The following is a 26,320-nucleotide window of genomic DNA, read 5'->3' on the forward strand; positions in this document are numbered from 1 at the left end:
ATTAAAAAAATCTCCCTTTGCTTGCCACCCCTGAAGATGAAGAAAATGGAATTTAGGGTAAAATAAATTCATCTTTTCCCCTTCTGCAAAAGCAGCACATGGACTGCACATCCGGAGGCGCTGTTGTGCAGCGTTACTGATGGTGCGTAAAGGACAGCATCTTACCAGTCGTGTCTGTGGAAGCTAGTTTGCAGGCGTGTGTCAAAACGCACAGCAAGGAAGTCACACGCCACTAGAAAAACACACCTTCGATGAGGTAGGTTTTAGAAGTCTAGTTGCAAAAAAAAAAAAACAAACAAAAAACATCTAGTTGCTTCGGGTCCCCTGGATGGCTTAGTCGGTTAGGCAACCGACTTTGGCTTGGGTCGTGATCTCGCGGTTGGTGGGTTCGAGCCCCGCGTCGGGCTCTGTGCTGACAGCTCGGAGCCTGGAGTCTGTTTTGGATTCTATTTTGTAGCTGTTAAGTGAATGGAAGGGAACACAGTAAAGAAGGGATCTAGGCCAGGTTACTGACCCATACTAAATTTCCTCCAAAAATGTATTTTTATCAAGGTCACTGATCTCAGAATAAACACACAGTAGCTCTAAGATGTCCTGCAGCGTAAGGAAAAAGAAAAGTATTTTCTACAAGATACCTGCAAAATGCACACTCCCCTGAAAACATTACATAAAAATAATAGGTTCAGGCCCAATAAAGAGGTCTCAGAGAGTTTACCTTTCTCTTTTTTCTTTTTTTTAATTCAAATGTTTATTTTTGAGAGAGTGAGCACGCATAAGCAGGGGAGAGGCAGAGAGAGGGGGACAGAGGATCCAAAGTAGGCTGTGCTTTGACAGCAGTGAACCCGATGTAGGGCTGGGACGCACGAACCATTGAGATCATGACCTCAGCCGAAGTCGGACGCTCAACCGACTGAACCCTCCAGGTGCCCCCAAAATTTACTTTTTTAAAAGTCTAAGCACGAACGAAATTACTTCCTATGATAGGTATCTTAAGGTAAGGACTCTTCCTGGAGAAGACATCAAGGCAGGAGCTCGACTACCTGACAGCTCACAGGAGAGGCCTGGCTGGACGGGACAGGGGAGCGAGGTCACCGGTGTGGAGGCCGGAAGCAGGCTCTAGGCTCCGAGCTGTCAGCACAGAGCCCGATGCAGGGCTTGAACCCACGAACTGTAAGATCACAACCTGAGCCGAAGTCAGATACTTAACCGACTGAGCCACCCAGGCGCCCCCCCCCAAAATTTTTTGTTTTTTAATGTTTACTTATTTTTGAGAAAGAGACAGCATGAGTGGGGGGGAGGGCAGAGAGAGAGGGAGACACAGATTCCGAAGCAGGCTCTAGGCTCTGTCAGCACAGAGCCCGACACGGGGCTCGAACTCATGAACCGTGAGATCAGGACCCGGGCCTACGTTGGCCACTTAACCAGCAGAGCCACACAGGCGCCCTCCTGAGTGATTATTTTTGTATCTGGGATATAGGGCAATAAAGTTCAAACTGTTAGGGAAAAATCTGTTATATGATGGCCAGCAGGACTGATAAGGGAATTTCAGTCCGTGCCTGAAGACTGCCCTCCCAGATTCTTGTTCCCACCCTGCTTGCCTCAGGCGCCAAAATACTACTGCTGGGAAAATAAGTAAAGTTCTGCAGCCTAAGATGGCCGATGGGACTAAAGCTCTAATTCCCAGCTTAGAGAGACTCCTCTTCTGGGTTCTTCCTGCCCCGTTTGCCGCACGCGTGCAAAAGCCGTCACGAATGCGGAAGAGGACGCTATAAATTACCCTTCCCGCCTGCATTCAGTGCTCAGATCTCTGGACAATGATCTCTTCTCTGAGCCCACCAGTGTAAAATAAACCTCCGTCCTTCCAAGATCCCCGAGTGCCACTTGGTTCTTCTGCCGGGTGATCCAGACCAGTTTCCATAATAAAACAACTTTAAGCATATATATATTCACACACACGTACACACAGTGATTTTGAATAACCGTTGAAACAGACAACCGCACCTCACGAAGACAAAGCCCCGCCCGGTGACCGCGCGGACGAGGCACGACAGCACCACTTTCTGACCTGTCCCACAAGGCCGTGTGCCTCCCAGGCACTTGGGTCTATTTGTTGTTGCATTAAATGGAAGAAAGTCATGTTTCCCCAGTCTCCCTCTAAATGCCAAAAAAAAAAAAAAAGCCCATTGGAATCCAAACTAACAGACTCGAAATGGACCGGACACCAGCGTCATGCTTCAGCTTCGTGAAAGCCAAGTCCTAAAAGCACACGATGCCATCAGGACCAGAGAAGACACAAACCACGGGACGTCTTCGGGAGAAGCAAATTTGTCTCTTTGGTCACCATATCCGAGCCCCAGAGGGTGCCTGGAGGGTAAAAGACCCCTCGTATTTCCTGGGGGAGCAGTCCAGGACCCCTGCACGCCTGCTCAGACGGGCCGGAGTGCAGCCATTATTTAGATGGAGGCTAACGCTTTCTGCAGCTCACATGGACCATCGCGGATATTGCGGGGGCATTTTCTATAGACCAACCCTTCTCCGTAGCCCACTCCTGCTCGTTAACGCACCAGGCCAGTGAGAACACGGGTGACGTGTATCCAACCACAAGCCGTTCTCTGTTTCAGGAGAGAATGCCTTTGGTCTCACATGCATTTGACTTAGTTACTACTTCGGGAGAAACCATCAAGGAGACATGATGTCACGACTGCCGCGTCCTCGTCACCCTCCCCCACTTCTCCACGGCGCACTCCCTCGGGTGGCGGCATCCTCAAGGGTCCAGGCGGAGGGGTGTGGACGCTCCCTTCTCTCTCCGGGGAAACGGAGCAGCTGAAGCCCGCACACATCCGGCCACACGTTCAGCAGGCGCCACAGCCCTTCCCTCTCCCTCACTGGGCTGCATTCTCTTAGAAAAGCCATTTAAACTCTCCAATTACACACTAAAATAAACCTCACCCCCACAAAACTCCAGAATCTAGGAGAAAAGAAAGGTGTACGTATAAGCTTCCGTTTCTACTCTCTTAGTCCCAGTTAAAGAGAAGATGAAAAAATGTGACTTCCAACATGTTAAATTAGTCTAAAAAGTTTTAATTTTTTGTTGTTGTTTTTTTAATTTGAGAAAGAGGGCATGAGCAGGGGAAAGAGGGAGGGAGAGAGAGGGTGGGAGAAGGGGAGAGGGGAGGCAAGGGTGGGAAAGAGGGGGAGGGGGCAGAGAGGGGAAGAGGGAGGGAGAAAGGGTGAGAGAGAAGGGGAGAGGGGGAGACGAGGGTGGGAAAGAGGGGGAGAGGGGGAGGGTGGCAGACAGGGAGGGTAGGAGAGAGAGGAAAGGGGAGGGTGTCAGAGAGGGGGAGAGGGGAAGAGGAGGAGACAGGGAGGGAGAATCTCAAGCAGGCTCCACACCCGCACGGAGCCCCACACAGGGCTTGATCCCAAGACCCTGGGAGCATGACCTGAGCCGAAATCAAGAGTCAGATGCTCAACCAACTAAGCCACCCAGGTGCTCCAGAAGGAAAGTTCTAGGTCTCAGAATTTAATGTAGTAGAACTTAGACTATAAGAAACTTTAGGCAAAAGACCTTACAACCAATTTTCTGTTTCCCGTTGCTGATTCATTGTGAAATTCAGAGAAAACAGCAAACTAACCTTAACTACAAGGATATTATTAATCCCTCCTAAGGAAGGCATACGAATCAGAACCTGCTGAGCACCCTGGCAAAATAACTGAATTTAAATGTCTCAAAGACTTTCGCGACCCTAATTCTTCAAGGACATAGTTAGTAACTGTGATTAAAATGCATAAGAAAATAAACTCCCTAGGGGCACCTGGGTAGCTCGTTCAGAGCCTGGAGCCTGTTTCAGATTCTGTGTCTCCCTCTCTCTCTGCCCCTCCCCTGCTCATGCTCTCTCTGTCTCAAAAATAAACGTTAAAAAAATATAAACAAAAATTAAAAAATAAAAATAAAATAAATTAAAAAAAAAAAAAAAAAAAAGACACTCCAAAGAAGCCCGAGCCCACATCACGTGACATGGCACGCGTGGGACCGCTCCATCCGATGAGCCATCTGGGAGGGCTGGGGGCTTGGGGAGACCACGGCCGGGACAGGACAGGCCTCCTCCGCGGCCTGGAGGCCTGGCGCATCCTCAGGAACTGGGGCGGCTCCAGCGAACGCATCAAACTCCTCAAGCTCCGTTACTAAAACCCAAGCTTACTGAGATCCGACCGTTAACCCTCCAAGTACATCTTTCTTTCCACAAGACACACCAGTCCAAACGCCCTCAAGTCTCTGCGTGCACGAGACGATCATGCAGTCCCAGCAGGCAGGCCCTCCTCCCGACTCAATCCCAGGTCAGCAGGCTCCCTGTGAGCCAACAACCAGAGAAGGGACCCCCACGTCCCGTGCACGGGGTTTACTCTCACCACGGCAGACACACACAAGCATCCCTGTCCACGCCGGAAAGGTGTCGCCAAATTATTTTTTGTGCCCTGACGCTGCTCAGAGCACGGGGCTATGATAACGAGCAAGACCGAGAGTCTGTCCCCGTGGAGTCACAGCACCTGGAGGCCCCCTAGGGTGAGCAGAAACTAGCCGACAGCACGCTGACTTCATCAGCCTTAGCTGCCTCTGGCTACGACCCATCCGGTCCCCCAACAACCACCTGAACATTCCGCTTCTCCCGAGGAATCCCTCTCTCTCGCCACCAGGACCTGGGCCCACGGGAGCCTCTCGCTCGAACGGAGGAGCGTTTCGCCAAGTGGCCGCTACACGCCAAGCACGGCACTAGGCACCTTTGCCTGGATTTCTTCACACGACCTTCAGGCCGCCTGCAGAAGGCGTCCAGCCCCGTATCGTGAGGGAAGCAGCTCAGGCACGAGTCCAAATTAGGAACGGCCAGCGAGGACCCTGTGCAGGTCCCGGCCTCTCCGTGCCGGGCGGCCTGTCACTTACAAACTCTCCAAGCACGTAACAGGGCCCTCCCAGGGAAGGAGGGAGGGCTGACGGTCGATGCCGACATACCTGGTGAGCACAGCGCCTCGGGGGCGGATTGGGGATCTCCACTTTGGTCCAGGCATCCTTCCTGATACTGTAGGTGTAGAGTTCATTATACACAGATGTCTGCGAAAAAGAAGAGGGATTTAGTATCACGAAGGATGCCTCGACACAAGCGACGGTAGGTGGAACATGAGATCTCGATCACTAGCTGTCCCCGGGAAACGGGTTTCATAAAGCCATGCAAATCACACCGATGCAGGAGGCCTGGGGCTGGTCCCCTGGGAGCCTTTGGGATAATGACAAAGAAAAAGACTTCCCACCATGCCTACTAGGGCCTAAGATACCAAGATCCCTTGCTGCTCCCAAGTTGTCTCTCTCTTCAAGTCAAGCCTGGTTTTTAAAATGCATGAAAATTCAGAGTGGAAGATGAACAGGTTAAGTCAGACTCACAGGGGTCCTCAGCACGGAGGGAAGGGAACTCCTGCTTTTCTAACTGTTTATACTCAACTCTGAAATACAGGTCTTTTTGGCCCGCTCAGAAATGAAAATTAGCTCTACAATTTACGAGCACTTTCCTACCCCACTGGTAGGGGTAGGAAACAACCCTGGAAACGCCTCACAGGCACGAACGTCAGCCCGAGTGAGCAGGGTGCCTGTCTAGCTCAAGCAGGCAATACGAGGAGTGACCCTAGAGGTCACTAGAGGGTCCTGGTGGCTGGTCCAGGACAAGGTCACGTGCCAGCCCTGTAAGCTCACGAGGCGGGACCGGTGCGTGTTTGATATCGCTGCTTTAAATTAATTTTGCTCAAAATGAGACCCGTGGAAATTTGTGGGGAAAAGAAAAAAATATATACTTTACTTTTTGGCCATTGAAATATTCACCTCCGAAAAGGATTAATTCATCTTTGTCAGGATGCGCAGACAAGGAGGCGTGCAACCTACACGAGACAGAAGCAGGGGCCGGTCAGCGCGCAATCCGGCCACGCGGAGCCCCGCTGAGAGCCCACCTCCCTTCCCATCAGAGGCCTTTATCGCCTTCCCGAACTCCCGTAGAAGCCCGGCACTCTGAATGGAAGCTAAGGCCCCAACCCTTAAATGCCACCTCACGGCCACCACACCAGTCTCCCAGGACAGCCCTGGACCTGCGTGACTCACATAGCACCTGGCTAAAGACCATCAGGCAGTGAGAAGTCTAGGAGCTCCCGCCCCAGTGCCCAAATTTCCAGAGCAGACCTACACTTTAAGGGTCTATGCCCTTGAATCACAATCAAAGCCGTTCTAAAAAGTCCAGTGTTTGGGCATTTCAATACAGTATCTCCTTCCACCTAAAAAAATACAAATGAGGGGCGCCCGGATGGCTCAGTCCATTAGACGTCCAACTCTTGATTTCGGCTCAGCTCATGACCTCACAGCTTTTGAGTTTGAGACTCACAACGGGCTCTGTGCTGACAGTGTGGAGCCTGCTTGGGATTCTCTCTCACCCTCTCTCTCTGCCCCTGCCCTGTTAGCTCTGTCTCTGTCTCTGTCTCAAAAACAAATTAAAACATTAAAAAAATTTAAAATGTCAGTAGCTTTGTGCTTATATTACACCTGAAGACAAAGGAGCAGCGGAAAGGAATCTGTAAACACCCCAGACCATCTCAGTAGGAAGTACTGAAGGACAGCGATGGGGGTGAGAGGACAGGACGAACCATCAGCGGAAAATACTTCTCTCAAAATCCCCACGAGCGGGGTCCCCAGGGCGCGTACTGCAACCTAATTCCGAAGGAGTTCATCAAGGAAAACAAAGGTTTCGAGGTCAACGAAGTTGGAGAAATGAGGCAACTCTATCTTCCCTCGGGGATTTACTGTCCACAACACATTTCAGACGCTGAGAAAGTTTGCAGGAAAGAAGCCAGTGTTAAGATAGTGCTACCGCTGTGGCAAACTGCCTCACGATTAAACACGAAATCACCACAGGACCCAGCAGCTCCGCCCCCTGGTATGTGCCCAGGAAGACCGAGAACAGGCTCACCCAGACCCCTGTATGGCGACGTCCATACAGGATCACTCACGACAGCCAAGAGGCGTGAACAATGGCAGAGTGTGTCACGAGCTGACCGGACACACACAATGCCGTGCCTCCACGTAATCGAACGCTACTGCTCTCCGAAAGGAAAGCAGCTCAGATTCCCGCTACAGCGTGGGTGGGCCTCGAGGACGTTGTGCTAAGTGAGCGAGAGAAGCCAGACACACAGGGACAGACTGATTGCACTTGTATGAAACATCCAGAACAGGCAAACCAAAAAACCAGAAAGTGGAGGCCACCATGGGCAGAGAGGAGGGGGACGGGAGTGACTGCTAATGCTAATAGGTCCAGTGCTCCCATGGCGGGTGATGGAAATTTCCGGAAATGGGTTATTGCACAGCACCGTGAACGGAAGTCACCCCAGTGAGCTGTAGAGCTAAAAATGGTGGAAATGGAAACTTTCACATTAGATATCTTTCACTACGATTTTTTTTAGTCTCAAAAGGAAACCAGCTGTTCCCGAAGCTCTTTAACGCAGAATCTTTTCTTCACTTAACCTACTACGCTTTTCTGTGGTGGGGGCGCCCGGGGGGCTCAGTGGCTGAGCGTCCGATTCTCGAGCTTGGCTCAGGTCGTGATCTCACGCTTTGTGCGACCGAGGCCCAAGGCAGGCTCTGCGCCGACAGCACGGAGCCTGCTTGAGGTTCTCGCTCTCACACTCTCTCTCTCAAACTTAAAAAAAAAAAAAAAAATTTTTTTTCCCTGTGGAAGAGTAACAAGCACCCCCAGGAAAGAGCACCCAGGGCAGGCCCGGAGGGTCACAGGGTCGCTGGCGCACGCCCCGGGCCGCGTCCGCCTCCTGGGGCCTGCGTCCGGAGCCCTGCGGCCCTGAGGGAAAGGAGTGTATGGCCCTTCCTTCCCCCTTAAACTACAGCACAACCAACACCTGCGGGCACACGCGCTCACGAAACTCCGTAGTTTGCACGGTGTTTCCCAGAACACGATGGAGGAGGAGGCGGTGACAAGCCGCCGGGTGGCCGACCGGAAGACGGCCGATCTCAGCTCAGAGCACCACTCCCTTCTGCCAGAAAGTGTTCCCAGCGGACCAGGGAAGCACTAACCTTCCAAATTATATGCTAACATTAAGCCTGGCTCTTGGGATGACATCACTTGAGGAAAGGTTTGAAAATGTCAGCAAAAGGGGGACGAAAAATCCATCCACGTTCAAAGTGGCTTCCCCTGGGTGCTGTGCACACGAAGCCTTGGACTCCCAGGACTCCTCTGCTTTAACGATTCAAAGGAAAACGCACGTCTACCACACGTGGAACGTGCTGGCCTCAATGGGAACGTGCCGATACGCGGGAAAGCAAGCCGGACCCCTAACGTCGTTTCTCACGCGAAGACAGGAACAACCCGCAACCCTGGGGGCCGCTGGGTAGCCGTCCGCGTCACGCCGTTCTGCTCAGGGCCAGGCGCGCCGTCCCCCCACCTCGGAGGAGCCGAGGACTAAACCCCGTGTCCCAGGCAGGTGGGATGTGAGCGTCAGAGCCGTCACCTGCGCCTCCCTTCCGGAAGAGCTGGCCCCCAGGCCTCCACTCTCAGGCCGACGACAGCCCTGGTAAAACTCATCTCCGTTGCAACCACGGCGCGAGGAAGGGTAGTTTTGATCCTGACGGAAAGCGAGCAAATCATTTTTCAACCAGTCTCGGGTGCTTGTGAAGTTAACACATCTCTCCCCTTCTCTGAAGAAGGCGGGACCTTTTCTAGGGTCACCTGGCCTTTCCCGGTTCCCAGCTCAACGCAGGCAATGTCTTCCCCCTACTCTGTCGGCAGCGAGCGGAACCCTAAATCGAATCATAACACAACCCGAATTCGGACGCCGAGGGGACAGGGATTGGCACAGAAGAGGAAGAAGTCAGAGGAAAACCAAAGCCTGCTCATCCCGGCTCATCCGAGAGGTACCTGAAACCCTACGAGACCGGAGTCCCTCACGTAATTCACAAGTTCTTTCAAAATGGCGTACACACATTGACGTCCGAAAGTCCCACTTGCCGTCAGGAACAAACAGCGACAGAAGACGGATTTGGAGGTCTGTGCCTGAGACACACAGCTTTGAAAGGTTTTAAGAACCGGAGAGCTCACTGGGGTGACACTCTAGTCCATGAGCCGCGACCAGCTGGACAGCTCTCAAACGGCACGGTCCCACCGAGCAGCTGAGCTGGGGGACCCCGCTTCCATGTTGCTTGTGACAACCGGGCAGAAGAGCCTCAGTCCCGTTCTTCAGAAGAAAAGTCAAAAACCGTTGTGTGGGAGCTTATCTGGAACGGGAGTGGGTTTTCATGATGAAGACGTCCCACGTGCCTGGTTATTCACGACAACACGGAGCCACTTTGCTTATTTTCTTAAATGTTTATTTTTGAGAGGGCGCAAGCGGGGGAGGGGCAGAGAGGGAGACAGAGGATCCTAGGTGGACTCCACGAGGACAGCACAGAGCCCGACGCGGGGCTCGAACTCACAAACCGTGAGATCACGACCCGAGCCGAAGTCGGACGCTTAGCAGACTGAGCCACCCTGGCACCCCAACATGGCGCCAACTTAAAGTGCTTGTCCGACATACGCAAACCGTCAGAAGCCAGAGCGAAGAGCCCTGGCTCACTTACCTCGGAGAAGGCGGGGGGCACGGTGTCTCCACGACCTGAGTCTTTGTGGCGTCCAGCGCCTGGAAGTGCGCGAGGAGAGCTTCCAGGTCTTCCTAAAGGCAGATAAGCAGTCACACCTGAGACATGCTCTTAAACTCTTTTTAATGCTTATTTGTTTTGAGAGAGAGAGAGAGAGAGAGACAGGGAGAGAGAGGCGGGGGAGGGAGGGGGGGGAGGGGGGGAGAGGGGGAGAGGGGGAGGGAGGGGGGAGAGAGAGAGAGAGAGAGAGAGAGAGAGAGGGAGGGAGGGGGAGGGAGAGAGAGGGAGGGGGAGGGAGAGAGAGGGAGGGGGAGGGAGAGGGAGGGGCAGAGAGGGAGACACATGGGGCTCCCTGAGCCTAAATCAAGAGTCGGATGCTCAACCGACTGAGCCCCCCAGGCGGCCGTCAGGCCTGGGTCACCTTTCCCACTGTCTGACCTGACCAGGGGCCAGTCACATCTGAGAATATGAATGTGTTCCTCCCATTTTAAAGACAGAGAATCTGACATTTGCAAAAGTACTCAGAGCTCGACCTTAGAGGCAGTTTTCTCGCAAGTATACTTAGATGCACGCACGCTGCACGCAGCACCCCACCTCACACCCTCACACCCCGCACAGAGGGCCCTCCCCTCCATTCAGACAAGCCGGCCCTGACTTCCTGCCAGCACTTTCCACCGCTTCTCAGAAAGCCAGGCCGGGGCCGCCCGCCAGCACGCTCCGCTGTCTGCACAGCAGGCTCTGAGACTTCCCTCACTCAGTTATTTGTTTCCTCCTCCTTCCCACCAAAATAATAAAAGATAAGCTCCAAGTAAGACCAGTCAGTCTGTGCAGAACGGCGCCTGCACGCAGGGGTTCTGCAACTATCACCTGCAGCCAATCTGGGTTTATTTTCACAAGTGCAGAAACAGACTTAGAAGTCAAGGTGCCAAGTGACCTGCACAGCTGGGCGGCCCTGGAACCTGGTCTCCCTCCTCCCAGGCCAGAGTCTGCATCCCTGCATTCACTAGTGATCGCACACCCCCAGTGTGTCCTTCTGTCCTCGTCTCTTCTTGAAAGCTCACTGTCCTCACCTTGCTTGTACTGGGGTCTGAGATGTGTCCCCGCCTCCTTCCCTGCTTCTCTCCCTCCCCATCCCACAGCCCTCATCCCGCAACGTAGGCAGATGTCCTTCCTGCACTTAAACACACTTCCAGGGGCGTGTGGGTGACTCAGTCGGTTAAGCGTCCGACTTCAGCTCGGGTCATGATCTCACGGTTCGTGGGTTCGAATCCCACGTCAGGCTCTGTGCTCACAGCTCAGAGCCTGGAGCCTGCTTCCGATTCTGTGTCTCCCTCTCTCTCTGCCCCCTGCCCTGCTCACACTCTGTCTCTCTCTCTCAAAAAGTGAATAAGCGTTAACGAAAAAGAAAAATTAAAAAAAAAAAACCCACACTTCCAGACCATTCTGCCCATTTCATTTCCCACCCCACCTCCTCACTCTAAGCTCCAAGGGCTTTCTCTCAGCTCCTTTTGTCAGAACGCCACAGTCCTTGGCCTGAACAGCCACCCGCAGCCCTCCGCCTCCCCACCGTGCACCCCCGGGCCCCCAGGAAGCGGCCACTACCTGGAACAGAGGGCGCCTTACTATTGAGCCCTTCTTTATTCTTTCACCACACAAACATCTCTCTAAGTGACCCACGTTATTCCTCCACGCCACTGACGTCGTACTGCGTATTCTCTTGCAAACTGCCGTTCTGCTCAACACTGCCACAGCCTGATATGCCGAATCCCTTCACTTCCGCCGTGGCAGAGCTCCGACTCCGTCCGGCTTCTCTACCCTCCGTGCTGCTCAACGCCTGGGCCAATCCCAACGTTCTGTCTTCACAAACAATACTCCTAGCTCCACGTTTGTACCCGTCTTCATGCAGCTGGGGAGTTTTTCCAAGGCAAGCCTGCCGGTGTGTAACTGCACGTGGCACCTTCCAATTTTCTCCACGAGGACAAATTAGGATTCAGAGGGGTTCTACCAATTCTCACCCTCACGCAGCCCACGAAAACACCCATTATCCTGCCACTTTAGGTGAGCAGTGGCCTAAAGGCTACAACCCTAACGCAAAACCGCTGTGTTAGCTACGCAAGACAACTGACCTCCCGGAACTTTACAGAGACCTGGGTGGAGAAGGGAGTGTTGGGAGTCACAATCACTTCAGGGCTCCTGGTCCAATGTCATTCACCTGAGAAATTATCTTCCATGGAGGCAGAAGGGCTTCAATACCGACAGCGTGGAAGGGGGAGGAATCTGCGTGACACCCAAGTGGAGTTGTCCACCGGGTATGTGAGACACGAGTTCTGTGGCAGGCAGAATTCCAAGCTGTCCCCAAGATCCCCCCTCAGTCCCCCGCCACGAAAGGACGGGACGCACTCTCATGAGGTTACGTTATATGACACAGCTGGCTTTAAGAAAGGGAGGTTATCCTCTGTGGGCCTGACCTAATCAGATGACCAGTGATCCCGAAGGTCTGTTGTGAGGATGAGTGGAGGCAACATGCAGAGTCCCAGGCCCCAGACCCGACAGGTTCTCTGCACGGGGGAGCCGCTGCTACCGCCATCTAAGTACTGGGCACTGCAGAGAGGTGTGACGATGAGTGAACACCTGTTAACAGTTACCGAGTGCCCACTATGTGCCAAGCACCGGTCTAAAGATTCCCCCAAAACTAACGGTCTTTCTGTGCACAACCCTACCCAGGCACACGCGGCCACTAGCCCTACTTCACGCGCGAGAAACTGAGGCACAGACGCTGCGCAGGCAGGCCATGCTCCTCTGAGGTCTTCCGGCTCGTTGTGGCAGAGATGAGATTCAGACCCAGACCTGTGGATGCAGGGCCCTAGGACTTAACCGGTGAAGAGCCTGAGAGCATCAAAGCCCAATCCCACTGTCTGACAGAGGAGAGAGCAGAGACGTGAATGGCTCGGGAAGAAAAAGGGCAACGTGGTTAAGAGCCCGGGAATGGGAACATCTGGTCGGATTACAGCCCCGCGGCGCTTCCCAGCTCTGTAACTTGTTAGCTGCTGATTTCCTAACTGTCAGGTGGGCATGCCAAAGCTGCCTGCCTCACTCGGTCGGGAGGACCGGAGCCCAGGCAGCAGAGCACCTGGCACACAGCAAACTGTCACTAACCACCGTAGATCACCCAGGTCGGGAAGTCCATGTGCAACCGCCGACGGAAAGCAGAACACTCAAAATACTCAACGCTAAGTTCAGTACTGATCCATTCGCAGACCCGGCGGCGCGGAGACAGAGGGAGATACAGCGAGAGGCCAGAGGGAGAGAGAAAGAAAGGAGAGAGCTAGAGAGAGAGAGAGAAAGAGAGAGAGAAGTAGAGAGCGGGAGAGAAAAGGCAGCACTGTTGCCAACAACCGTTCTGGAATCCCCACAGTTGCACTTGCTCCCGCTGACGCTCACGGCTCCGGGCGGCCGTGAGGGGCATGCACCCTACTTTTAAGGAAGAAGGGCAAGGCTCAGAAGCGGAGGCCCTCGCCCGGTCCCCTCGCCTCCCGGCCGAGGGAAGCCCGACGGGACCCGGGACCCCAGCAGCGCGCACGGAGGGGGCGGGTGGCTCGCGTGGAGAAGGCGCCGGGCCTGGCCGCCGGCCCCGCTCACCTCCTCCTTCCGCGAGCGCTTGGACACCTTCTTCTCCATCTTGGCGGCCGTCTTCTCCGCCCCGCGGCCCTTCTTCTCCTTCTTGCCCTTCTTACCCATCGCGCCGACCCGAGGTGGAACCAGGACTCCCAGAGAGGCGGGCAGCGAAGCAGAGCGCGGCGCGGCGCGGCGCACCGGAAATACGCGCTCGCAGGGGCGGGCGCGGGGAAGCGTCACTTCCGGCGCGCTACGCGCGTGCTTCCGGTCGGCGGCCGAAACTCCCGGAGCCCGGGCGCTGGGGCTCCGGGGACAGGCTGGGCGCCCTCGGGCTGGGGGGCGCGTGGGTGGGAAGCTGCCGGCCCGGCCGTGGGAGGCCCCGCCTGCCCTCCCCCTGGGGCCCCGCCGAGCCAGCTGGCCTGGGCTGCGAGTGTTTACTGGATGCGGCCAAATTACTTAGCCTCGCAGAGTGACCCGGTTGGGTGACTCGGGACGGGAGCCACATTTTGCTCCTAACCTCGGACCCTTTTGCGGGTTTAATTATTGCTTCGACTTCCGTCCCCAGGCAAATGTTCATACATCTGCAAGGATTTCCAGGGAAGACAGTCCCTCCTCCCGCACGGGGTTAGGTGCTGAGGATCTCGTGCTAAACGAGGAAACATGTCCTGCCATCCGCTGTCCACCGAGTTTCCTCAGATGTCCCGCGATAGAGGACTTGCTGCTTCAGCCGTAGGGGAGGGCTGATGATCCCCCTCCAAGAGCAGTCAGCTCAGCAAGAAACTGAGAAACTGAAACTGCCTGCTAGGAAATTGTGCTCTAGGATTGGACTGAAATACCCGTATAAATGGGAAATTTATTTGTAGGGCATGGAATACTATGGCTTGGACAGGGTTCAATGAAAATTCTTAACATTACTTAGAAAATGCCATCTTTGGGGCTCCTACGTGGCTCAGTCCATTAAGCATCTGACTCGATTTCTGCTCAGGTCATGCTCTCAGGGTTCATGAGTTCCAGCCCCATGTCTGGCTCTGTGCTGACAGCTCAGAGCCTGCATGGGATTCTCTCTCTCTCTCTCTCTCTCTCTCTCTCTCTCTCTCTCTCTCTCTCTTCCCCTCCCCACCTCAAAATAAATAAATTTAGAGAAAAGGAAATGTCATCTTTTGGGCTCGTGATCAAGGAAATAGAGCAAATTAATGACAAAAGCAAGCATTTGGCAAAATACCATGTGTCCCGGCACATGGACATGTGAGACCATGTGTGATAAAAGGGGGAAAAAACAGAAGTATATCCGAAAAAGGGCTACAGCATCTCACAGTGAGCTGGCTCCTGAGCTTCCAGACATAATCACCGCCAACAATGAGCTACAAAGGGCCAAGTCCTTACTATTGCCCCCACTTTCCTTCTAGTGCAATATGACTTTAAGAACATACCTAATCCTTTTGTACTTTTCTAAGAATATCGGGTGACCTCGAGGCAATGCACTTGAAGCCAAATGACCCTTGAGTCCCAGCGCATCTGTAGGAAATTCATTACAGTGTTCCCCTCTTGAAGGCTGAGAAAGGGAGAGCATATTCCTTTTTAAGATTTAGAAGGGTCTGGTCGATGTGGGGCTTAATGCTTTTATTATCCGAAAGAATCTTGAAGCCAAGTTGGAAGGTGCTTGGACGATATTTGTCATGGTGATTTACGTGAGGTTGAAATTCTCATTACCCAGACACAGAGAGGCTAGAACATTTAAAATGAGATCAGAATCCTAAAATGGTGACAAGATTAACTACATAGTCCTATTTTAGTGAAATCATACTTTTGAAACTTTAATGGGTTATCTTACATCTAATATAACGTTTATGGCTAGAGTGTATCTTTTGTGTGGACAGGCGCCCTCTGCTGTCTTCAAGTTGAAACACAGAAGAGAAAACTGATTAACAATGGCTCGACCTCATTACCCTCGTTCCAAATAATCAGTGTAGTTGGAAAGCTCTCCCAAGTGCGGTATGGATGTTGTGGTTCTTTGCACGTTTCCCATCTGGAAAAAAATGAGAATATTAAAATAGCCCACTTACTACACAAAATTCTTGGGAGAATCAAGTGAAATAACAAAAAAACTTAGAAAAATTTCGCAAAATGCCAACTTAAGAGATTCTGTGTGCTGTGAAATGACGGCATGAAATAGAGCTGGCTGACAATCATTTCATGTAACAACATTAACTGGACTGCAGCGGTGAACACTGTACCAGAATAGGAGATACAAAACAGAAGTCACGCCCACCAGCTTCCAGGAAGTTTGGTTCTAACAAGACAGAGAAACATAGATGTTCCTCAAATGCTTTGCGAAGTGAAGCAAGGAATAAGGAGGGATGGATGAAGGGAGGAAGGGGTTAGGAGAGAAAGGGGAAGGAGTGAAATCAACCCGTTGCTTTGTACATTTGTCCGGTTTTCTAGAAGCCTGAAGGGAAGGGGTAGACCCGGTCTCCTTGCTCCATCGAGGCTGAAAGCAAAATTCTCTCCTCTCTGGGGTTAAAATGTGCTGCTTAATTTCCAAGTATTTGGGGACCTTTTCTCCTTTTTTTGTAATTTAATCCATTTATTTGAAATCTTTAAGAGTTCTCGGTCTCCTTTTGATGACGGTTCAGGTGCATCTTACAAATTGTAATGCGTTATGGTTTGACTTCCATTCAGTTCAAGATACTGCCTAATTTCTCTTTTGAGCTCTTCTTAGACCCCTGGGTTACTTAGAAGTGTGCTATTTAGTTTCTAAAGACTTAGAGATTTTCCAAAGATCTTTCTGGAAAGTTTCTTCCCCCCTACCTGCTTTTATGATCTTATCTTCATCCTTATTATCCTGCAGTTTCGCTAAGATATATTTAGATATTAATTCTTTATTTCTCTTGCCTGGGGTTCGGTAGTCTTCCTGAAGCTGGGGACGGAGGCTTTATTGTGTCCAGGAATTTCTCTCTCATTTTCTCTTCAGAGGATGCTGTCTGTTCTCGCTCCTCTTGTCCTGGACCTCCAGTTAAACACATGCCACCCCTTTCCCGGTCCTTGTTTCAGGTCTCTTAACTACTGTCCACATTTTCCATTTCTTTGTCTCTTTGTACCACATTCTGGATCATTCTTTCTGGTTTATCTACTAGTTCATGGGTTCTTTGCTCGGCTCCATCAAATCCGCCTGACCTGTCCGTATAATTTTTAATTATGATTAGTGTATTCTCAAAAGTTCTATTTCTTTTCTCAGAGCTGCTAGGTCACGTGTATAGCTTTCTGTTCTCTGCAGATATTTTAAAGCTTGTCTTCTATTTCCTTAAAGTACGTATATTAATCAGTTTATGCTGCAGTAATGCTGCTCATTTTCTTCAGAGCACAGCTTGTGTGTATCCTTTGAAAGATTTCAGCGAAAGCATCTTTCTCCAGAGGGGAATTGCCTTAGCTTCTGCCAGAGGACCATGGCGCTGCTGGTTCACGACATCCCGAGCCCAGATTCGTAGCCTAAGTTCTTTCTGACAACCCAGGCCATGCAAAGGTAGGCTGAAAAATCCAAGGATGGGCAGGGATATGGTTATAACACCTCAGGATCTTTGCCTCCCCACCTGCTCAGCACTGAGGTGACGTCCTTGTGGTCCCCAAAGTATTGGGGGGCAGGGTTGCTCACTCTGAGGAAACTCAGCTTAATCTGAGATCCTCTAACTTCTTTGAGATGCCACCTGGGTCAGCCTTGGGCTTGACGAATTTTTTCCCCTGCCCTTTGGCTTCAAAACCGAAGTCGAACATGGCAACGCTTGCTCATGCCTGGAATCAAAAGCCATTTGCAGAATCTAGTTTCTACCCAATGTTTTTGCGTCCAGTTTTTGTTAGATGCTGATTTGGTAACACTTGGCTCCTTGTTCATTTTGCAATGTCTTTAAGAAGACCCGTTTCGACGTTTGCCCAGCATTCTCAGTTGCTTGGAATGGATGACTGGTCCATTAACACAATTGACCATGCTGCAGCCTAGCTTCCTGTCTTAAATCGTAGTTTTCAGGATGTAATCTGGAAAATACAGACAAGGCTAAGAAGGAAACTTCAAGGCCACCCACAGGCTTCCCTCCCACGTGCAGCCACTCTCAGCATTTGTGGGACTTTCCTGCCGACTGATGATGAACAAAAACGTGTTGCCATTTCCCTCATCTGCTTGGCTCCTTGTACAGGACCCCCCTCGCTCTTGTTCTTGCCCTGTCCCTCTTTATCACTGGATCTCAGAGGCATCACATGAAGATCGAGGACACTTCGTAGGTTGTCAGATACAAAAACTGGGGAGAAGACAACACCAAAACCCGGAAAATAATGCCGAAAATGGAACAGAAGGTGGGAGCCATGCTGGATACGGTCGCTGCAAGTGCGGAAGCAACCTTGAACGTCGCATGGATGGCAATGAGTCCGCCGTGGCAATGAGCCACGGGCCGTGCATGCTCTTACACTGAAGGTTACTAGTGGCAGCCCCTTAAGTCCCAGATGCCCGGCCATGAAGTTAGATCACGCTGCTAAAAATGCCTGCTTCTCAAGAAGGGCTTTCCCGTCACTGTGCAACCACGTGGCTCTTACCTTCTGAAGGTGCTGACCCTTTGCAGAAGCAGTAGTGAAACCGCATTCTGGGTACAGAACTCACTCATATTCTCCTCTTGAACATGCTTGTGAATGATGCAATTTATAGAAAGTGTGTGCGAGAAAGACTACCACATCAGACTCTGAGGGCTGGATCGTTTTCAGACAATCCGAGACCGGTGAGTTGGTTAAGTGTTGCCCAGGTTTTCAATGACACGCCAGGAATAACGTTCATAGTATCTGATTTCCAGGTAAATCAAGATTTTCCCGCTAATGAACTTCCTCTAATGGTCCTGAGAATACACTGGAAACGCATTGTGTTGGAATTACCTGTGTGCCGTTGCTCTCTTCCCCTAGATTTTAATCTCCCTTCCACCATGTCTGGTTCACTTTTGGACCCCCAGAGAGGTCACACTATTCGTTACATGCTAACAAATAATGCGTAAACAATGAATGAATGAAGTCCCCGAGGGGCTGACAAGGGACGCGGAGAGCACTGTCCAGCACAGACAGGGGAGTGTCTCCGTGCGCAAGCGTTTTAGGACAGCACGCGACGCTACATACGGATCATCCGTTTCCAAAGAGTAAGAACCACACACATTTGAAAACCCCGCCGAGATGAGAGTGAAGATTTAGAAAGGTCCGGCAGAGGAACATAGGACCGATGGATAAATGTACAGTTTCTGGGATGACAGACAAGCCATTCTGGTGAATTTTGAGAAAGATGCAAATCCTGTCTTCCTTATGGATGGACTCTGACCGCATGAGGCTTGATGGTCTCATTGCAAACCTTTAATTCTGATCCTCTACGGCCCCTTACCCCCCTTACCGGATCTGCGGTCAGCTCCCCGGGGAGGAAGCCCTCTCTTGGGCAGAGGGGGGCAGGAACAGGAGTCAGTTAACACTGAAGACAAAAACACAAAGTAGGTTCTTCCGGGAAATGAGTGAAGCTGCTCCAGGGCAAAACCCCAACGCCAGTGACGCTGCCGTGAAGTTGCGTGAGATCATGACCTGAGCCAAAATCAAGAGTCAGACGCTTAACCGACTGAGCCACCCAGGTGCCCCAGTCCCGCTTGCCTCCACTCCCCCCCCGGGCCCCTCACTTGCCCTCAAAATGTGCCTGATGTCCTAGTCTCTCAAATATCCCCTCTCTACGAAGAGGCAGTTAGCTAATGGGTTTATAATTAAGGTAGATTGCTCCCGGCCAGATGTCACCCTGGAAATGCAAAGTAAAACAAACAGACACCATCTCACCCCTATTACAACGTCCAAAATCCAGAACACCGACAATCACCAAATACTGGTGGGGTGTATTTATTTAATACCTTCAAAAAAAAAAAAGTAGCAAAAGCCTGTAAGACCAGTGCTGGGAGTCAGATTGCAGCGGGTGGGGTCTCGGCAGCCAGTGCCCACCTCCCGGAAAGCAGGGTGAGGGGACACACACCACAGGCTCTCACAGGAGCAGGCAAGGTGCCCTTACAAGCTGCTCACCGACCCATTGTCGTCCTCGAGTCTTAAAGGTCGCTTCCTGGCTGTCAAGGCCAGTCTCCAGGATGCCCCTGAGTCCCGGCCGGATGAGGAAATTCCCGCTGCCGGCCTTCGGGGCCAGCAGGGGGCGCTGATGACCCTTCTCAGGGAAAAGCGGCTCTGCCCACGGGCACACATGCAGTGTTCACATTGATTTATATTAATAAGCATAATAACAAAAAATAAAGAAACAAACAAAAAAGAGAAAAGTGTTACCACACTTTAAAAAGCCAGGGACTGGGGCATCTGGGAGCCTCAGTCAGCTAAGCGTCTGACTCTTGATTTTGGCTCAGGTCACGATCTCCTGGTTTGTACGTCTGAGTCCCACGTCAGGCTCTGGACCGACAGCGTAGAGCCTACTTGGGATCCTGTCTCTCTCTCCCTCTTTCTCTGTCCCTCTCCTGCTCACATGCCCCCCCCCCTTCTCAAAATAAATAAATAATCTTTAAAAATAAAATAAAATAAAATAAAATAAAATAAAATTACCAGGGACCCTGAACTGGGCATCCCTCCCCAGTTCTGACCCTTGACCCCACCTGGCCCCTCCCATCCCCACGGGGAAATCACAGGGGTCCGAATTTCTTGCGCCAGCGTTCTTGAAAGTAGAAGGCGGTGTCTCATTTTCTCTCCGGCATCAGACCACTCTGGTCTACGGCCCGGGTGCCACAGCACAGACACAACCTGACTCTGTTCCGGGCCAAGGACGTGGGCAAAAAGGGCCGAGTGACGGAAGGTCAGCTTACTTACAGCAGCCACGGCAGATAGAGCTTCCCTGGAGGTGACGAGCAGGCCGTGGTCCTAGTGGGCCACCGGCTCCCATGGTCCTCGGCCAGGCCCAGGGCCATGGGACTGTGGACACAGTGCCCACAACAATGACAAAGGAGCCTGGGAGGGGAGCGTCACCCCATCACCCACACCTCACAACCCAGCAGCCTTTAAAGGCACTTGCGGGGTGGCGGGGGCCTGGGTCGCACGCGACTGGAGCCGGCCTGGCCTCAGTTTCCCCGGGCTCCCGGGGGCTGATAGGACAGGGGTTCAAAGTTGGTCACGAGTCCCGAGCTGGCAAAGTCACAGCCACTAGAGGGCAGTGCTGCTACGTGGACGGCCACGTGCGGGGAAAATTGCATCATCCCCTCGTGCGTTCCGGCATTGCACGCAAAGTCAGGTGTCCTGCAGCCTTCCTGGGCACAGACACAGCCTGCCCTGCCGTGGCGCTCATGCCAGAGGGCCTTGGTGTGGACGGGGACCGCACCTGCAGGCTGGCGGTGAGGGGACGGGGGGTTGGGAGGGGCGGGGGAGGGAGCCGGCGGGGCAGAGTGGCTTTTCTGAATTCACTCTGTCCTCCCAGATGAATAATGTGTTAGACGCTGCATTTTTGTTTTCCTTTGTGTTTTAAAAGGGGCTTCGGTGCAGGCTTAGCAATAGTTTCACGGGATTAACTGAGGGAGGCAATAGAGCCTCAGGCACGCACGTTAGCCGGGCTGGGGCCGCAGCCCTGGGGGACCCAGATGGAGTCTGGGGGAAAGGACTCCAACCAGGTCCCAGGATGTTTGCACTCTCTGGTGTCACCATGGCCCGGTGTCTATGGAAACCCATAAACTACTGTTTGCTCAACTGTCCTGAAAACAAACCGTGTGCAGAAAGCATCCTGACAGCTGAGGAGAGTGATGACCAAGGGCTCAGGGCAAAGGCCGTTGGTCCCATGGTCCTGACCTCCAACATCTCCGCCATCAAAGCGCCGCGGTGTGTTGGAGCGCCGCCCTGACGGCCAAGATTCCTGCAGAGAGCCTCCAGCGGCCTTGTGGTGGGCTTTCCGGCACCTTCCGCCCTCTGCCCACCTGCCTGCCACTCCACCGGCCCCAGGCCCCTAGCACTTTCACCTGTGGTCACTTGACTTTTTTTTTTTTTTTTTTTTTTTTTTGCTTTGTGTTTTTAATCAGACATATTCGCTTTCCTTTTGAAATAATTTTAGATTTGCAGAAAAGTTGCAAAGACAGTTCCGAGAGCTCTGGTGTGTTCATCTTCCATGCTGATGACGAGTTGGTCAAGACAGAGAAACCCACAGTGGGGCGTGACTATTAGCTAAACTCCAGGCTTCATGTGGATTTTGCTGGCTTTTCCACAAATGTGCTTTGTCTGGTCTCATTCAGGAGCCCATGCGGGATACGACGCTGCATTTTGATACAGCTCACTTCTCAGAGTCCAGACCCTGAGCCGTCCCACCCAGCATAGGGCATCTGCTCTGGGGAGAAAACACCCATGAGTGGTAATCCCCAGACTCTCCTAGGTGCCTTTGGGCTACAGGTGAAGATGTCTGGGGGCATCCATTTGACATTCTCCCTCCCCCCTCCCCGCATAACCTTTGTGCATCCTTTTAGGGAACCACCTACCTCCTTAGCAGTCCAGTTGCCTTGCTCTGGAGATTCTAAGTATCAGTCATTCACCACTTAGTAAAAACCAGACCGCAGTGCTGCACATTGCTGAGAAATAGAGACGCAGAGTCCTCTAGGATGAGAATCGTCTAGAATCTGGGGTGGAAGTAGGGATTAAAGCCTCTTTGGGAGTTTCGTTATTTAGACAGAGCCCCCTCACCCCCGTGACTGTGGCCTTTTCGGACCCCCAGGATGCCCGGAATAGCGTTTCAAAGCATCTACCTACAGAGCCCCTGTGCTCTGCTCCCCGCCTCCCAGATTCTTCCCCAAATCCCACAAAGTGCTGACACAGGACATTTGAGACTCACTTGCAGGCAGAGGCTGGCAGCATGGGCTCTTTCTGAGGCCAGACCCTCTTTAAGGCCTGTCTCCCAGTCACCCCGATGCCTTTGTCCAACTGCCCCCAAATCATCGGGTTCAGCTCAAAAAGCTCAAAACAAACCCCGGGTAAGGTGCAGAAATCAAAATGTCTCCCAGAAGTGCACCAAGGGGGACAGTGAGTGTTTGTTTCTCCTGCTCGGGGGCCCCTGGGCACACAGGAGCCAGAAGGGCTGGCTCATCATGTTTTGTCATGATGGTGACACGGGGCCAGAGCGTTGTGGGCTCTGAGCTATGCTGGGACCTGAGGGGCACCACTGCTCTGAACCAGTGTCCACAGGAAAAGCGGATGCCCGGCGGGGCCATGCGTGGACATGCCGCTGTGGGGGCAGCTCTGAGTCCCCTCACCCAGCGTCACCCAGCCCTGCGGCCAGAACTGGAGAAACGACACCCTCCTGACCCCAGTCCCCTCCTTTCTGCTGAGCAACACTAGCTCAGAGAAGCACGGGAATCCCTGCAGGGTCCCGGGGTCACCGACCGGACCGCAGAGCCCGCGGATTTGAGAGCAGAGCTTGGGGAGGGTGACCAGGGTGAGGTCCTGGAGGAACCCCCGGTGCAGGGTACTCGCTGCCGGTGTGAGCTCTCGTAGCCCTGCCGGGCGCTGGGGTGAAGGGAGCTGGCCTCTGGTCCCTGTCCCGGGCCAGGCTAGGCCGGCTCCCAGCTCTCCCTGGTCCTGCGGAGACACAGTTCATTCTAGACCGAGCGCCATTGGTTCCCCTCCCCCCCCCACCTCGCACGCTGGGCTTGCAGAATACCCCCGCTTTATTTTGCAAATCAGGGAACTCAGCACAAAGAAACTGAGCTCTGGCTGGGGGATGTAGCCGGCAGCCAGAACCCGGGTCTGCAGGGAGGCTGACCAGACTGACCAGACTCGCTTAGGCCGCTGGGTCCCATCAGCCCAGGGAGATTCTGTACCTGGACCCTGCGCCCGCCGTCCCCTCCGGCTCTCCCTGTGGCCACCTCCACGTCCATCACACCTCCATCTACGCTGGACAGTGAGGCCAGAACAAACACCTTCCTAGCAGGCAGCACTCAGCCCGGAGAGAGAATAAACTTGGTAGCACATGGGGTGCCCCGGGCACCGGTGTCGTGTCCGTGCAGGCTCCTGACAGCAGCAGGGGCACCGCGGTGGTGCAGGACTGCGTGTGGGGAGGCCGCGGGTGTGAGGGGGCACGGCCGCGTGGGGATTCTCTGCACCTGCCGCTCCATTCTGCTGTGAACCTAAAACTGCTCCCCCAAATGAAGTTACTTTAAAACAAAAAAAAGAAAAGCAAGCCTCCGTAGCTTGGCGGATACTCTTCCCACTGTGGGCTCTGGTTCCTGTCCCCTTGGGCCAAATGTCCCTGCCCCTGCTCCTCTCTCTGTCCACCACGGGGCCCCTGCTAGCGGCACCCACTGGGCAGGTGACTTGGTTTATGGGACACACTGGGGTCCCGCAGCCCCCACATGCAGGCAGGGCCTATGCAGCCATTGTGGGCTTGGAGGATGCGCCCACCCCCCGCCCCGTATGAGTCTGTTGGACGGCCACGGCCAAGTACCGCAGCATGGGGCCTCAGCGCACAGATGCTCATTCTCTCCCAGTGCTGGAGGCTGGAAGGCTGCGGTCAAGGTGTGGGTAGCCTTGGTTTCCTGACAGGTCTGTCCTTGGCTGGCCTTCCCCTGGTGGCCTCACCTGGTCCTTCCTTCGTCTATGTACAGCCCAGTGTCTCTGTGGATACAAATTTCCTCTTACAAGCACACTAGTGAGATTATGGGTTTAGGGGCTCAGCTTCATGACATTTCAAAAAACATTTGTTTAATATTTATTTTTGAGACAGAGCGCAAGCAGGGGAGGGGCCATGAAAGAGGGAGACACAGAATCTGAAGCAGGCTCCGGACTCTGAGCTGTCAGCACAGAGCCCGACGCGGGGCTCAATTCCACAAACTGTGAGCTCATGACCTGAGCCGAAGTCAGACACTTATCCAACTGAGCCACCCAGGCACCCCATTATTAATTCATTTTAAATAGCAAGAATAATGTTATTACCTGTTACCATAAACCACCTATTTTTAATGAAAAGCAACTATATTTCTTTTTAATAAAAAGTAACCACATGTAGTGAGAAGCCGAGCTCTGTTCTATGTTTTTGCAAATGTCTTACCGTCTGGCTTCATAGACAACTGATGGCATTCTTAGATGTGCTTGTGCATTTAATCTGTTGGGCTGAGCATGTCCTGTGGCCTCTGGAAAACTCCACTGTACATTCACGAGAGTCCCTGAAAGTTTTGTTTTTGTTTTTAGTTGTACTATCTGCTTTTACGTGGAGCCTTTGTAATATCCAAAAACTATTCTGCCACGGCCATCTCTCCAAAATCCTTCATAGACTTTGTGATGAGGGAAGGAGGTAAGAAGAAAGAAAGAAAGAAAGAAAGAAAGAAAGAAAGAAAGAAAGAAAGAAAGAAGAAAGAAAGAAAAGACATAAGGTTTGAGAAAAAGATAAACTGTCATTACTCACACACAACATAGTGTAAAAAATCCAAAGGCATTTACAAATAACCTATTCAAAGCAAGAGGTAAAATTAGCTAGGTTGCTGGATACAAGATCAATATACAAAACTGGTTGTTGTTTTATATGTATATACTAGCAACAAATAAATACAAATTTAAAAAATCTTTAAAGTTACCATTTATAAGAGCATCAAAAAACACCAAATGCCTAGGAAAAGACTGAGCCAGAGATGTGCAAGGCCTCTGCACTAGAGACTATGAAGCACCACTGAGGAGAAAACTACGTAGTTCTGCATATGGAGGGATCGGTCTGAGTAACGAGGAAAGACTCAATGCGAGAAAGGTTTCCATCTTCCCACAAACAACCTAAAGATTCAACAGCACCCCAACAAAATCGCAGAGGGCTTTCTGTGTGTGCGCACTCACAGACTGACCAGCTGATTCTAAAATTTAAATGGGGGACTAGCTATTGTGTATCATTTTCATTTGAAAACAAAACAAAAGACTAATGACTCTTTGGGGCACAGAGCAACTCAGAGCTGCTGGTGTTCTTTGCTGAGGGGAGGTGTTGTCGGAATGGCCCGCGAGTCTGCACTTGGCAGTTTCCCTGACTTCCGAACCAAGACTCTCACATGCTGCCTGAAATCTTTGGCAAACTCTTGAAAAATGACAGCATGAACCAAAGACCAGAAGGGAAGTCAGGTTGGTGGAAAGCAGCTCTCCAGACTTGTTTAATCGTGTTGGGGAAGCCATTAATCCGTTGGAGTAAGAGCCCGGCAATTCTTGGGTCCCTCTAAGTGCTTCATTCCTTGGGAATTAACACACAGGATCCTGCAGGTTTCAACAAACCAACCCAGAAGAGGGGGACGGGATACGCCCCGGACATCCAGGGCCAAAGGCCCGGGTATGGAGCAAAGGGGGTGCTGCCCCGTGGACACGAGGCTCAAGCGGCCGCGCGAGGTCCCTCCACCCCCGAGACAGTCAGCGGTTGCTATGACTCCACGTTGCCTGATACAAACACACGCTTAACAAGGATGCAGAAATTCACTGGACGAAGTGTGACCTGACACGGCTTGTGCGAATGGTGCTGTGGGCGGGGAGGCTTCTGATGGTGAGCTCCCTACAGCAGCCGCCAGCCCACGGCCCCAGCCGCAGAGGCTCCATGCGACCCCGTGGCCTCCTCACACCCTCCATTACCCCCTCCCCGGGTGTTTGCTTCAGACCTCTTCGCTCTGTTCTCTGGGGTCTCCGGGGTCTCCAGAGGGCTCCTCCCTCTGGCACTAACAGGGGTTAGCTCACATTAGGTGTGCCATTTTTAGGAGCCCAGAGAAGACTCTTGCTTCACCGGCCTTCTGTCTGCTTGGCTAGCGGACACATCTTTCCAGCCCTGGGCAAAATCGGGCAACGCTCTAAGTCTCCCGAGATAACTGCAGATCCTGTAATTAACAAGCACACCGGAACCGAGCGGAGGTCGACCCTGCCGTGCGGGGCCGGGAGGGCGGACGTGCTGAGGCCCGGCTGTGCTTCTTGCCTCCTGGGCTTGGCTGCTGTTTGTCTCTGAACATCACCACCTTCCTGGCTCCCCGAGGCTCTCCCGCCCAGAAGGGACGGACCATCCCTTGCTGCCAAGAA

The 26,320-nt window shown here is 52.5% G+C and overlaps 1 protein-coding gene across 3 annotated transcripts in view; it reads right to left on the reverse strand.

Moving 5' to 3' along the window:
- Positions 1 to 13,472, reverse strand: part of KLHDC4 (kelch domain containing 4) — a 55,335-nt gene extending 41,863 nt beyond the window's left edge. Inside the window, exons 1-4 of one of the 3 annotated variants that reach the window (XM_042919748.1) lie at positions 13,310 to 13,472; positions 9,653 to 9,744; positions 5,844 to 5,922; positions 5,009 to 5,107 (exon numbers count right to left, since the gene is read on the reverse strand). In XM_042919748.1, coding sequence (XP_042775682.1) covers positions 5,009 to 5,107; positions 5,844 to 5,922; positions 9,653 to 9,744; positions 13,310 to 13,408 — 369 coding nt within the window. In that variant the 5' untranslated portion in view covers positions 13,409 to 13,472. Of the gene's footprint in view, positions 1 to 5,008; positions 5,108 to 5,843; positions 5,923 to 9,652; positions 9,745 to 13,309 lie in introns of those variants that run through there. The other 2 variants (XM_042919750.1, XM_042919749.1) reach the window with 2 other exon arrangements.
- Positions 13,473 to 26,320: the final 12,848 nt, after the last annotated feature.

Source organism: Panthera leo, chromosome E2 (assembly GCF_018350215.1).
Source record: "Panthera leo isolate Ple1 chromosome E2, P.leo_Ple1_pat1.1, whole genome shotgun sequence".
In the NCBI taxonomy this organism is placed as follows: domain Eukaryota; kingdom Metazoa; phylum Chordata; class Mammalia; order Carnivora; family Felidae; genus Panthera; species Panthera leo.